At 47.7% G+C, this 13,927-nt stretch overlaps 1 protein-coding gene across 3 annotated transcripts; it reads left to right on the forward strand.

Moving 5' to 3' along the window:
• Positions 1–696: 696 nt before the first annotated feature.
• MIEF1 (mitochondrial elongation factor 1) lies at positions 697–13,016 on the forward strand. Of its 3 annotated transcripts, none has more exons than XM_039497109.1 (6): positions 701–1,006; positions 1,544–1,967; positions 5,592–5,740; positions 5,966–6,146; positions 7,304–7,566; positions 8,630–13,016. In XM_039497109.1, exons 3-6 carry the CDS (start codon positions 5,597–5,599, stop codon positions 9,434–9,436), a joined length of 1,395 nt encoding a protein of 464 aa, XP_039353043.1. In that variant the 5' UTR covers positions 701–1,006; positions 1,544–1,967; positions 5,592–5,596; the 3' UTR covers positions 9,437–13,016. The 3 variants fall into 3 exon arrangements, with proteins under 3 accessions (XP_039353045.1, XP_039353043.1, XP_039353044.1); XM_039497110.1 differs by lacking the exon at positions 701–1,006 and adding an exon at positions 1,121–1,259; XM_039497111.1 differs by lacking the exon at positions 5,592–5,740 and having other exon boundaries at positions 697–1,006.
• Positions 13,017–13,927: the final 911 nt, after the last annotated feature.

Below are 13,927 nucleotides of genomic sequence, written 5' to 3' on the forward strand. Positions count from 1 at the left end.
ATGTTAGACCCAAAGAGAGACAATAAACATGGAGCCCTCTCACACAGTTTGTACAAAGTCACTTTTCAGAGCAGAACTGCACTTTTTTCAACACAAGCTAGAGCAAGACTTCAACAGCAATCCTTCAGCTGCAGTTTTGAAAGAACGTATTGCGCACATTGGGACTTGCCCAAGAGTAATTTCAGAACGGAACATACAAAGAAAGAATGTTGACCTTTTGCTGCCATCTTAACCAAAGCAACAAACACTCCCTTCCCTAACCACAAAGCATTAGAGGATCAACAGCTAAATCCAGATGCAAATTTATGGCACCCCACCAGCACTCCACCCACACCTCAACAAACCCCAAATTATAAAGGGTCTGAATCTTAAGAATTTGCTAATCAATTTGTTGTACTATCTGATTTGATCTTAGGGTAACGAATGAGCCTGTTTGTTTATACAAGGCACGTCACAAAAATGATCCAGGCAGGCAGAGAACTGGACTGGCGTTCTTCCAGGGTAGAGTAGGAAACACGAAATCACTACATAGGAAGTGACAATAAGGCCTGCACCCGAGCCTGGCAGACCAGCTCAGCCCAGTGAGATCTGCAGGGAGGCGCGCGCGCTCTTCGTTTCCCGCTAGGGCTCGCCCACGCGCCAGTGACGCGTGACGCTACTCAGGACGGGTCTGGGCTCTGCCACGTTCTACCGCCGGAGGGAAGGACTAAGGAGGGATTCCAAACTGTCCCCGCTCGCGTTCCGTACAGCACCGCCGGTCTGCTGGGGGCAGCCCTGAGCGCCCGTCCCTACCTCGCGCCGCGACCAGCGGAAGTTCGCCCTCCCCGCGCGTACAATCTATGCTCCCGCTCGCTCTCGCTGGTTGGCCGCCGGGGTCGCGCCCCGGAAGCGAAGCGGCCATGTTGCTGGGTGACCCCGGGGAAGCGGCGCTAGGGGGTGGGCGGTGCTGGCGCCCAGAAGCGGGACCAGGCGACAGTGAGGGACCGAGAAACAGCTCCGCTTCCGGGTGAGTGTGAGGGGAGCGGGGTCCCGGGACAGGCCCATCCCCCTCCCTCCCCCCCCCGCGCCGGGGATTCCGAGCCCGGCCCCCTTCTCCCCTCAAAACCTTTTCTAGCGGATTCGTCCGCCCAAGGGATCCCGCCCTGCGCTGCTCCCCGGGGCCCCTCCTCAGCCCGCCTCCCTGCAGCGCCTGGCAGGGGGAGCCCAGGCGGAGACAGGCGCTGGCGGAGCTGATCCAGGGAGTCTCGGTGCGGGAGGGGGTTAGTGTCATGCTTAGGGGGGTTTTACAGTGTCTCTGATTTGTGTTATTGCCTCTTTCTGCTTTGCTGGCAGATAGGGTGAGGTTGTTCTCTGCCCCGCCCCCCCAGCAGGGATCTTTGCCTCTGCAGTAAGTTTCCCTCTCCTTCTCTGGTGGAAATCATTCCCTTGGGTTCCCCTTTCCCAGTGGCTTGTGAAGAAAGTATCAGGGAGACTGGCAGGCGGGAGATAGCGAAACCGCAACTGGGAAACAAATGTTGACTTTCACTCATCCATTTTTCTTCAGTTTGCCTTCTCCTGCATCTGTCCCCCATGGCAGCGTGGTCCCGTGAGACAGTGCTGAACCTCTATCGTGCTCTGCTGCGCCAGGGCCGTGGTCTACGCTACACCGACCGTGATTTCTACCTCGCCTCAATCCGGCGTGAGTTCCGCAAGAACCAGCAGCTGGAACGGCTTGAAGACAGAGAGAGACAACTGGAGAAGGGACTGGCCTTCCTGCACAATAGACTGGGAGGGTTGGTTTAGAGTCTTTGCCTCCCCTTGCTCTTTCCCTGCTTCCTTTTTTTTTTCCTCCTTCCAAAACCGTTAATCTTCCTGGACAGATGATTAATATCTTCTGCCCACCACGAACTTGAAGAAGAAAGTCCAGAAAGTGCCTGGATATCCATCCATACAGGCAGTGCTCCCCTCACAGATGCATTAAGCCTTAGGTAGGTCCCTTTGTTTGTTTGTTTTATTGCAGGGTTTCTCAACCCATGAGTAGGGACCCAAAATTGGGTCGCTAGAATGTTTCAAAGGGTCATGTGGCAGCTTCTGTGGCTCCCATCCCACAGGGCTGGTTGGGCTCGCCTCCCTGCTCTAGGCACTGCAACCTCGGATTCCAGTGCCACTCAAGTTTGGCCCAGCTGTCATGACGGAAGTCTGGTTAGGCCAAATTTGAGTGAACTGTACTGCAATCACATGAGCCAGGTCACAACACAACTCATACAGATTTGATACAGCTGGGGTCACGGAGCTAAACCTGAACAGGGCTGCAACCCTGGAGTTTGCAATGGCCAGAACAGAGAGTCAAGCCAGACACCCCCACAGAAGCAGCCACCACTGTGGGGTAAATGCTCGGCAGGATTCAGCCTCTCCCAGGGGTAGGATATGACCAAAACCACCCCATGGTATGGCTGTAGCAAGAGTGGGGCAGCTGCCAATGGCACAAAGCTGTGAGGGCAGCTCAGGTCAGCCCCACACAGCAGATCTCGGGGAGGGTGCGCCACCTCCATCCCGACTCACCTCAGCAGGTCACCCAGCTTGTCTGTGTTGAGGGGCACAACCAAAAAATCTGGGAGGTGGGGGAACATGATCCTACATGGTCCACTCCCTCATCACCTCTGGTAGGGAGTGCAAATATGCTTGCTTGCCCTGGGCACTAAAATGTCTAGTTACAGCTCTGCCCCAGGGCCTTCATCCCCAGACTATTTACTAGTTGAAAAACACTGTTTTAGTGGTACCGCTGTGGACAACTGCTACATCTGTATAGTGACCAAAAGTAATTCAGTTGCAAACTCATCAGCTCAGTGCCCATCCTTCTTGAGTTCTTGGAGTTTAAAGTGATTCTGGGAACTGGTTCAGAAGAACAAGTGTGGCCATTCTAAACTGCCTAAAACTTGGTGAATAGTGTGCCTTTAGCCAGTTCTAAAGTCAGTATAGCAGAACTGGCTTTAAAGTAGTTTTGAAAATTTCCCTAGTGCAAATACATCTTTGATGAATCTGAAAAATAGCAAGTTTAAAAGTGATTAAAGAAAATACTTTTTATACACATAATTAAGCAGTGGAATTCATTGCCATTATATACTATTGAAGCCAATAATTTAGTAGGATTCAAAATTAGACATGTATATGAATGAGAACAGTGGTTCTCGAACTGTGGGTCAGGACCCCAAAGTGGGTCGCGACCCCATTTTAATGGGGTCACCAGGGGTGGCTTAGACTTGCTGTGACCCGAGGCCCACTGCCTGGGGCCAGAGCTGAAGCCCAAGGGTTAAAGCCCAAAGGCTTTGGTCCAGGGTGGTGGGGCTGGGGCTTTGGCTTTGCCCCCCACCTGGGAGGAGTGGGCCCGGGCAGGCTGAATGAAGTTTGAGTATCCCTGAATGAGAACATCTATAGTTACATTGCATATCATGATCTTTGTATAAATGATAAACCCTCATGCTTTAGGGCATAAACTCCCAGAGCTTAGGAAGAAACTTCCTCTGTGAGCAGACTAATCCATAATTGCCCATTATGGGGTTTCTTGAGTTTTCCTCTGAAGTATCTGTCAGAGAAGGGATACTGGAGTAGATGGGCCTTGGGTGTGATCTAGTACAGCAGTTCCTTTGCTCTTGCACACCACTTGAATAATTCTGCTTTGATTCCTCCCCCATGGACAACTAGATTGTAGTTTCTGCAAGAAGATGCGATCCTATAGAAAGGGACTAGGACTCTTTAGTTTGGAAAGGAGATTAAATGGCATAGAGGCCAGTCCCCTAGTACAGTATTCAGCTGGTTAAAGGGAAAAGACATAAAAGGTGATATGGTTTAACATATAATTAACATGTAAAAATCACTATTGCAAGACATAACTGAGGCAAATATGTTAGTGAGATTTTTAAAAAGCATTAGATAGTTATGTGGTGATCCAGCTAGAATATGCTAACTGAGGAGAAGCAGAGGCAAACCAAGACAAAAGGAATTATTTTAAATTTTTAGAATTTTATACGGGAGAATCCCAAAATTGTACCAGGAACATAAATAATATACAATGTTACCAAAGACTACTTGTAATAACAAACTGTGTTACCAACTCATTAACCTTTGGGAACTTGTACACGTTATTCTTCCTTACTCTATGCAGTTAGTACCAAATATGTTTTTATTAAGAAGAACAAGAGATTATTTAACAGTATACTGTGTCACTTCAAGGAAGAATCAACTTTTCCTCTCCTTGGCAGTAGGTCCAGTTCCACCCTTGCTGTCCTGTTCTTGCTTCCCCTTGCATTGGAGCACTCCTTAAATTAGTTGTTCCTGTGGCTGTACCTCTTTCCATCGAGTTTATCCACAAGCACGGTTTCTTCACCTAGAGCAGTGATTCTCAAACTTTTGTACTGGTGACCCCTTTCACAAGCAAGTCTCTGAGTGCAACCCCCCTTATAAATTAAAAACACTTTTTTTTATATTTAACGCTATTATAAATGCTGGAGGCAAAGCAGGGTTTGGGGTGGAGGCTGACAGCTTGTGATCCCCCACATAATAACCTCACGATCCCCTGAGGGGTCCCGATGCCCAGTTTGAGAACCCCTGACCTTGAGGGCTCTCACTTATCCATTAGGCACCTTTCAACTGTATTCCTTCAATAGATGCTCAAACAGACATTGTCTCTTTTAATATACTTTAGGTCTTTTGTGGGTGGGTGTCATGTTTACTGTTTTCAGGATCTGTTTTCATCTAAAACAACTTTTTGATCAAGTCCATTTTTCATCACTTATATTTCCTTTCAGTTTTTCCCCCCTTGATACACTTTCTCTGGTAAGTCTGTAGGCTTTATTTCCTTCTACTTCCCTTCTCTAATAGTGTCTGCTCACGTACGCAGGTCTGTGTATTTTTCCTGCTTCTCCTGAGCTGAAACCTTTCCTATTTTCCTCCTTTCCCCCTCCTCACTTCCCAGTCCCCTACTTTTATTCTCCAGTTCCTTTATTTTATCACCTCACCACCTACCCAGACTTCAGTTCACTTGCTACCTCAGCATCTAAATTCTTCTCCTTCTCTAACAGCTTTCTCCCCCTCCCCCACAACAACTACCCCTTCTGGTAGATTCTGAGCCCCTTCCCCAGCTCTTGCTGCCTTCTCATTTGCTGTCTCCCGAGGACACCATTCTGTGCTGCTGCATTGCAGGTGCTAGTACCAGAGTGAGGGTTACTACGTTTATGTGTAAAGCCTCCGCAGTGACCCTAGGTCAGGTACAATGTCAGGAGCTGTTAATCATCATGCTTCAGGTCATAAACTGAGAGCTGGAGTTGAATAAATTTTCCCCATGACTATAATACCATGTAATTAGGAACATTTAAAGGGGTTTTATTTCCTTTCTCTGGAGAGTCTGACATTGGCCATTGTTGGAGGCAAGAAAACTGACTAGACGTGGTCTGAGCCAGTGTGGCAGGAGGCAAAATACAGAAATTGATGGACCATTAATCTAATTAATTGTGGGAAATCCTAACTTCCAAAGAACAGTGGGAAACAGACTGGGGAGATGGAGGTTTAGATTGGTGGGGTACAACGTTTTGACAAAACTGTTCTCTCCTCTCAAGGTGAGATGGCAGGTGCTGGAGAGCGCAAGGGGAAGAAGGATGACAACGGCATTGGCACAGCCATCGATTTTGTGCTCTCCAATGCCCGGCTCGTGTTGGGTGTGGGCGGAGCTGCCATGCTGGGCATTGCCACGCTGGCTGTCAAACGAGTAAGTGTGAGGAAGTCTGAGGGGAAGGAAAGTGTGCTTGTGTGGAGGAGGGGCATGGAACATTAGAACAGAGCTACTGAAGGTAACAAGGTGAGGGGTAGAGAGATGAACACTGTGGAATGTGGGGATGGGAAGGACCCAATGAAGGGATATGGGCTGGTTGTTTCCTAATGGATGGAACACTTAACAAATGTAACTTCTTGTGTCCCTGTGATGCCATTTCAGATGTATGACAGGGCAATCAGTGCTCCCAGCAGCCCCACCCGCTTGAGTCAGTCAGGAAAGAGAAGCTGGGAGGAGCCAAACTGGCTGGGGTCCTCATCACGGTTACTGAACCAAGATATGAAGACAAGTCTGAGCCGTTCCCTACAGACCCTCCCCACTGACCCTTCAGCTTTAGATGCAGGTAAGAAGTAGTGTGACACCTTCAGCATTATAGCAGCTGCCCTTTCAATCCTGTTACCCCCTTTCCAGGTAACATTGAGATCTTTAACCAACCTCTAAGGATCACCAGTTTTAAATGTAGAATCTGCAAAATAATAACCTGGCACAGAACTTCACCTGGTGTCCAAATGTCTGTTTCCGCAAGCAGGCCAACTCCAGGATGGCTTTGGCATTGCTACTGGGGGAGCAGCAAAAAGCTTAATGACCAGGGCATCTAAGTCAAGAGCTGAATTATGTCATCTGAAGTAATTAAATGGGCTCTGTCATCCCCTAAAGGTGGGGGAGTCCTCTAGGAGCTGAATAAAGGCATTTCAGCAGCTCTTAAAATGACCTCCTTGAATACTTCCTGAGGAAGGGGTACTTGATTTCCCCTGCTTCATATTTCAACCAGAGAGAAGTGCTGCAGTACGAAGAAGTGTTGTATCAATGAGATCTGAGAAGGTATCTGTTCAGGTCTAGCTGTCAGATGAAGGCTTGAGAGAGAGATCCTTGAGAAATCCTCTCCCTTTCCTCCAAAACAACGCAAGCCCTATAACTGCTTGACCTGCAGTGTCTCTTATCTCTTCCTGCTTACCCACCTGTTCTGGCCTGCCTCCTGATCAATGATGGTAATACAGCCCCGACAGACATACCAGCTTAAATTACTGTAACCACAACAGATCTCGCAAGCTAAACTGCATTGGGCTTTGTCAGTACATTGTAGGAGCCCTTTAGGAAAAACTCGGGTGTTGGTGATCAGGAAGGGATACTCTGTCCTCTCATTGTTCCTGCATCATGTTGGAGGCACTTGTGCTGCAAGGGTTGCTGTCTTTTGGATAAAATTTAACAGGCGCTGCCCACTTACAGTCATCAACATAATTTCATTTTGCAAGATAGTCTCATTGTCCATGTTAAATTTCAACTCTGGCAATTTACTGTCTGCCCACCTAATTCCTTTAGTAGTTATTGTTGAAGTAATTCACAACTTTCTCCTACTATGATACTCACAATAAAGCCTGCAAAATGACTGCTAAAATCCACCCTGAAGGGGGCTGTATTTCAGCGCTGCCAAGTTATCTCTTTCAAACATTTAGCAATGAAATGTTGGGGATTATGGGATTTCTCTCTCTTGCCTGACAGATGCGTTCCGACCTGCAAAGCCCAAATCATCTGCCAAGAGGAGCCAAGTAGAATTGAAGAAGTCGCACCTCCGTCTGTCCCTGCAAGAAAAACTCTTTGCCTACTACCGGAGGAAAGTGGCTATCCCAGCAGAAGAGCAGGCCCGGGCCAAGCAGGCAGCTGTAGATATCTGCGCTGAACTGCGTAGCTTCCTACGTGCCAAGCTGCCAGACATGCCCCTGCGTGACATGTACCTCAGTGGCAGCCTCTATGATGATCTGCAGGTAACTCACCGGAGTGTGTGGTATCCATTATGCTGCAGGTGACTGGGTAGAGGTATTTCAGGCTTCCCTGCTGGGTGTGCTGTTTCAGCACAGCATTCCTGTTTAAAAAGCCTTTCGATGCCACATTTCCTGGGAATACATCTGTGTGATGTTTTTGCAAAACAGACATGCAGCTCTGGCTGTGTCTGTAGAACATCTGCTCTTTACTACCTTCGTTTTTTCCCTTCTGCTTGTCTCAGTTCCTTCTTTCTCTGTCCCCTCTGTATTTTCCTGCTCTGCCTCTGCCACATCTCCATTTTTCTCTATCCTTCCCCACAGCACTTACCTTGCACATCCTTGTCCAAATGTGTGGCTTCCCTCAGAACCCTTGTATATTTCTGTAAGCCTTTCCTACTCTTTTTGTTTGGTTTTTGTTAACTGGAGAGCAAGCTCTGCTGTAGATCACTTTGAAGCAAAAATGGCTACAGACTATAGTGAGTGAGTCACTTCTGAGGCAGCACTGAATCGATGCTCCTGGATGGAGTGCTGCGTATTGGATGCAACTTAAATCTGATGTGTTAATCACATATGGTCATTAAAGATCCCAGCACACCTTTCTCAAGAGAATGGGGCATTGACTCTAGCACCTGTGACAGATTCTGTTGTGGGATGATTCAGATTTGACAATTTAAGCTCTCCCTGCAGTTTGTCAGTTATCCTCCAGTTCGTGTCCCAAACTGCTGTGTAATGTTGCTGTATGCTGAAACAACTGCCACATCATACCCAAGAGGTGGATTCAATTTAGTGGTAGGTGAAACAATCCGTGTTGTAGTTGGTGTATCCATTTGAGTTCATAAGGTGCATAGAGATCTTTCAGGCAAATGCTGAATAAATACCAGATTTCATTATGCCCTGCAGTTTTTCCCTGGATTATGAAGAATGATCCCTCTGCACATTTCCTGATGAAAGGAAGGCAGAGATTCCCACTTAGAGCCTCTTGGATTCCCATTTGAAGGAAGATGTGTTGGCTTTATCCCAGCAGGTTCAACTGTTAACTCTCGCCCTTTTCCCCCTCTCCTGACAGGTAGTGACAGCTGATCACATTCAGCTCATTGTGCCTCTGGTCTTGGAGCAGAACCTGTGGTCATGCATTCCAGGTGAGGACACCATCATGAACATCCCTGGATTCTGCCTGGTGCGTCGGGAAAACCCAGAGTACTTCCCCCGTGGGAGCAGCTACTGGGACCGCTGTGTGGTGGGGGGCTACCTCTCCCCCAAGGTTGTGGCAGACACCTTTGAGAAAGTAGTGGCAGGCTCCATCAATTGGCCAGCCATTGGGTCCCTCCTGGACTACGTGATCCGTCCGGCAGCACCCCCAGAGACCCTGACACTGGAAGTCCAGTATGAGCCAGAGCGACACCTTCTTATTGACTTCCTACCATCCCTGACACTGGGTGACACCATCCTGGTGGCCAAACCCCACCGATTGGCCCAGTATGACAATCTATGGCGACTGAGCCTGCGGCCAGCAGAGACAGCTCGCCTGCGGGCCCTGGACCAAGGCGATTCTGGCTGCCGTTGCTTGTGCCTCAAGATTCTCAAAGCTGTGTGCAAGTCAAACCCAGCACTGGGCCGCCTCACTGCCAGCCAGCTCACCAATGTCATCCTGCACCTGGCCCAAGCGGAGTCTGACTGGTCCCAAGATGTGCTAGCTGACCGCTTCCTGCAGGCACTGAAGGGACTGATTGGCTACTTGGAGGCTGGTGTCTTACCCAGTGCTCTGAATCCCAAGGTGAACTTGTTTTCAGAGCTCACCCCTGAAGAAGTGGATGAGTTGGGCTACACTCTCTACAGCTCCCTCTCAGAGCCACAGGTCTTGCTGCAGACGTAATGGGACTTTACATGGGAGAATGATGCTGGGGTTGTCTGGCCAAGATGGACTTTGACTCTTACTAACTGTTGTCCCCTCTCCCCCCATCTTTTTTCTTTAGGCCACCCATACTTCCTGCTGTGAAGTTGGTGCTCCTGCTGGATTTCTTGGTGCTCCTGGTCCAGTTCCACTGTTCTCTGTCCCAGCTGTTATCTGTTGACTGCGGGGGGTGGGGAGGAGGCACCATTGTGCAGTGTTTGTTCTTAAGGCCTGCTGCAGGTGTTCCAACCTTCTACCAAAACACTGTGCCCTCTTTTCCCTATGAAGGAGTGAACCCCTTCATTTCCATGTTAGAGTGGGTGGAACTGGGCCAGTGAATCCAATGGCAATTTGAGCAAACTTATTGTTGACATCTAGTATTTCTCCCACTGTCTGACTTCCCTTCCCTCATGTGTTTCCTTCTGTTTCACCTACCTTGTTGTTTTCCTTTCCTCTCTCTCCCACTCAGACCCAGAAGTGCATAGCAGCCCAACTGGGATTTTTTGATAGGACTGTGTATAGCAGTGATTGTATTACAGAGTGAACTCTGCATGATGATTGTACAGGCAGTATGTAGGGGTGTAAGGCTTGCAGGAGAAGTATGCACATGGCTGACGTTTCTGCCAGTGTGGAGTCCAACAGCAGTGTCATCCTTGGTAAGTTGGGTGTATGTGATCAGTCAAAGGTGCACCACCACTGGTCCCACTGAACCTGTGAAGAAACTGCATGTACATCCTGTTCTCATGAGGCTGAGGAGAGAGTGGGGTCCTGCCTGGCAAGATCCATTGGGTGTTGCTGGTGGGAATTGCCTTGGAAATCAAGAATAGTCAAGGTGAGACCTCAGATGTGCAGAGTAAGAGGCTGAATACAGGAGCTGTTTTCTCAGTTTCTCATATAGCAGCTCTCTCATGCCATTATGGTTTTTACTCTCAGTAACAAGTGGAAACAGGTTTATACAACATAGGGGTTTGCAATAGACACACATGGGTCAGATTGTCACCTGGTGTAAACTGGTGAAGCTGCACTGAAGTTGATGAAGCCACACTGAATTACACCAGCTGAGGATCCGGCCCATACTTACTAAGTGCAGTATTAGTGCCTAGTAGCTATCTTGGAATGAGTTACTGGGAAGAGGAGATGAAAGGTATGTGTATCTGTTTTGGGAGGAGGGGAAGGAAGGGGAGAGCTGAGGTAGATCTTCCCTTCTGTGTTCCCACAGGTTAAACTTGCACTGTTTGCAGTGTAAAGTCATTGGGACAGTGGGGCACATAATTCACATTTCCTCTGTTTGGTCCTGTTGGATTTCTGCAGTATTTCAACTTCCACTGCCATTTTGTGCTGTTCTCTCTCTGCTGTACTTCCCTGCCTGCCTCCAGATGATTATACAGCTTTGAGGGAGTGGCCAGCCACACAGCGGTATCTCCTGCATTGCAGGCATGGAGCACCTATCTGCTCGGGACTACACAGCTTCCTTCCTGCTGCCACCCTCTGACAATGGTGGGGTTCTGTCTGTCTTGAATGACAAGTACTACCATTATGTGTACGTGCAGTTTTGGAGTTTTCTCCTCTTCCCATTTTTAACACCCAACCTTTCTATTTAAAAGCAACACAAAAGCTGAGGAGATGAATTGCAATTGTGGAGACTCAGGAGAAGAGATCTGAGACCTTATTTTATTTCCCTCTTAAAGGTGGTGCAGGGGCTTGTGAGGTAAATCTCAGGGATGGAGTCCCAGCAGAGAGATTTAGGCCATATTTTCTAATTAAAGGTGGTGCTGGTAAGATGAATCCTAGGGATGTGCATTTATCCTAGGCCAGGTTTTCTCATGCAGTCAGTCCAGTCTAACCAGTTTGTCTGACAGTATTCAGTATACAGTGATAACGAAATGTTACATTTTAAATTATTTAACCCCTAGACTGCTGCTATTTTCTAGGCTGCCAGCCAAAAGCTTGGAAAGCTGTGTGTTATATAAAATCTGTAGTCTCTGAAGGGTTAACAAATTGACTTTGTATTATTTTATTTTTTAACTTCTGCAGCAGTCAGTACTGGGTGCTGTGTTGGTTGCTCCTTACTCATGTTCCTGGAGTTTAACCCTTTTCCTTTCTTGCTCTCTGCTTTACTTCCAGTATCAGTCTTCCTGCCATAAACACAAACAGGCGAGACTTTGAGTCTCTTGGGGGACTGGGAAACTCACCCTCCCTCTAGCTACTTGAAGGTCAACAAAGCTATTACAATATCAGGGGATGGATGGATTCCCTCTGTGCATTCATCTCTGCAGTGTTCTCACCCCCCTCACTTGGTGCCGACTCCAATACAATGGCCTTGACATAACTGAGTAATAGCATGGTCAGGAATTATCAAAACCCTACAAAAAGGGTGAGACAAGAATAGGGGGAAGCCAGTGTCTGGTTTGGCTTCAGAAGCCTTCCCTGTTCTTGTCAGATCCCTACCTTTATACAGACCCTGTAAGTGAACCCTTTGTTTCTTTCTGGCAACCTAATGATTCATGTTTTTATGACCATTTCTTGTTGCTCCAAAGTTGAATTTGTCTTTTTTTTCCTCTCTCAACAAGACTTTGTTCCACTTCACTTCAGTCACTTTCATCACTTCATCTGTTCAATTCTGAAATGTAAAACTTTTTTCCCCGCTAAGCTAACTACAAGGATGTGGTCTCAGCCTGGTTCCTAGGGAACCAGGTGCTCTCATACCGCAGGCAGCTGCCACAACTGACAACAATCACCCCCTTGTTGGCAGTCTCCGCATAGGCCAAAGATATAATGGGTCACAGAGATTGAGCTGACCATGTGTCCACAGAATGTGGTTAGATCAGGTCAGGGCTGAGGCATGAAGGCGGCGGGGAGGCCAGTGCGCTGGAAGTTGACATTAATCTGCATCCACTTGTAAGAGTTGTCAAGCAGGCATCTATCAGTGTTAAAATTCACTACAAGTCTAGTTGTATTGAGAGGAGAGTAATAGCCAGGAAGGCTTCTGTGTCTTACCCATTCATGGGCTACTTTCTATATGAAATTAAAATACAGAGCAAGGATGCCCAGAATAAAATATGAAAATTGCAGCTCGTGGCCACTTCCCCAGTTCAGGGAAGGAAGGGCAGCCCATGGAGACAAATGATTGTAACAGGCCCAGAGCCCCAAGTCTGTTGTTTTGCACTCTTGGCTCCGGGAATGTCTTGGTGTGTGCTGCTATTGCTTAAATCACACACAACTCGTATAAGATTGTCTTTGGGTTCCCTGCAACTTCAGAGTGAGGACCAGCTAGCTCAACTGTAGGTTTTTACTGCCATTGAGTTCAATCTTTAACCTTTTAAGTCACGTGAAGATTTTTAAAATTAAAAGCAATTATGTAAAAAGGCTGCCCTTTGCCTTCTGGCAAGCTGCTGGCGTGGCCCCTGGTGTCACGGAGTCTGGGTGCCCATGTTATGAAGTGAGCAGTTGAGATGCCCTGATCTCTCCCAGGCTGTGATATTGTGGACTGGAAGAGGGAAGGACTAGTGCATGATCTGTGACAGAGTGTGTGGATACTGAAATAAAATAACTTTCCACAGAATGTTGGCTCTCTTTGATACATGTGTAGACAATGCCTTGCCTCCTGTCTCTGTTCATTCCCAGTGCCAGGGCAAGAGAAGACTTGCCCGAAGCACCATAGTTATAAAATCTAGCATTTCTCTAGCACTTGTCTTGAAGGGCCTAATGTGCTTAAGATAAGGCTCACTTGTCCCTCACTGATTTGCAGTTCCACCCCTCCCCCTTCTATCTCAGGACGATCAACCATCTGCAAGCACAAGAACACCTCATGACACAAGAACTAGGGGTCACTAAATGAAATTAATAGGCAGCAGGTTTAAAACAAAAGGAAGTATTTCTTCACACAACACACAGTCAACCTGTGAAACTCCTTGCCAGAGGATATTGTGAAGGCCAAGATTATAACAGGGTTCAAAAAAGAACTAGATAAATTCATGGAGGATAGCTCCATCAATGGCTAATGGACAGGGATGGTGTCCCTAGCCTCTGTTTGCCAGAAGCTGGGAATGGGCAACAGGGGATCATTGATGATTGCCTGTTCTGTTCATTCCCTCTGAAGTACCTGGCATTGGCCACTTTTGGAAGACAGGACACTGGGCTAGATGGACCTTTGGTCTGACCCAGTATGGCCGTTCTTATGTTCAATTGTCCATGAGAGAGCAATGATCAATGCATTGCGACACCATTGCCCCTGGCAGCCTGCATACATGAGTCACATGAGAAGGACTCCTTAGGGAGTTGTCTCCTTCAGTTTCTCTGAAGTGGCAGTGAAAGCTCATGCCCCTTCGCGGGCACCTCTGCTTCTGTTTAATGTGGTTTCACATGCTTCAAGGGGTTTCTCTCTTTTGATCTTCACTTTCCAGTTCTGACCTGCACCATTCCTCAATGACTTCTTTCTCTCTACATGCCATTTATCTCATATTCTTCCCCCTG

The sequence above is a fragment of the Mauremys reevesii genome, linkage group 1 (assembly GCF_016161935.1).
Source record: "Mauremys reevesii isolate NIE-2019 linkage group 1, ASM1616193v1, whole genome shotgun sequence".
Classification (NCBI taxonomy): domain Eukaryota; kingdom Metazoa; phylum Chordata; order Testudines; family Geoemydidae; genus Mauremys; species Mauremys reevesii.

Excerpts from the sequence above, each read along its gene's own strand:
- MIEF1 (XM_039497109.1), top strand. The coding sequence starts at position 5,597 with ATGGCAGGTGCTGGAGAGCGCAAGGGGAAGAAGGATGACAACGGCATT. Across the intron at positions 5,741-5,965 it reads CCACGCTGGCTGTCAAACGA|ATGTATGACAGGGCAATCAG; the intron begins GTAAGTGTGAGG and ends ATGCCATTTCAG. Across the intron at positions 6,147-7,303 it reads CCCTTCAGCTTTAGATGCAG|ATGCGTTCCGACCTGCAAAG; the intron begins GTAAGAAGTAGT and ends CTTGCCTGACAG.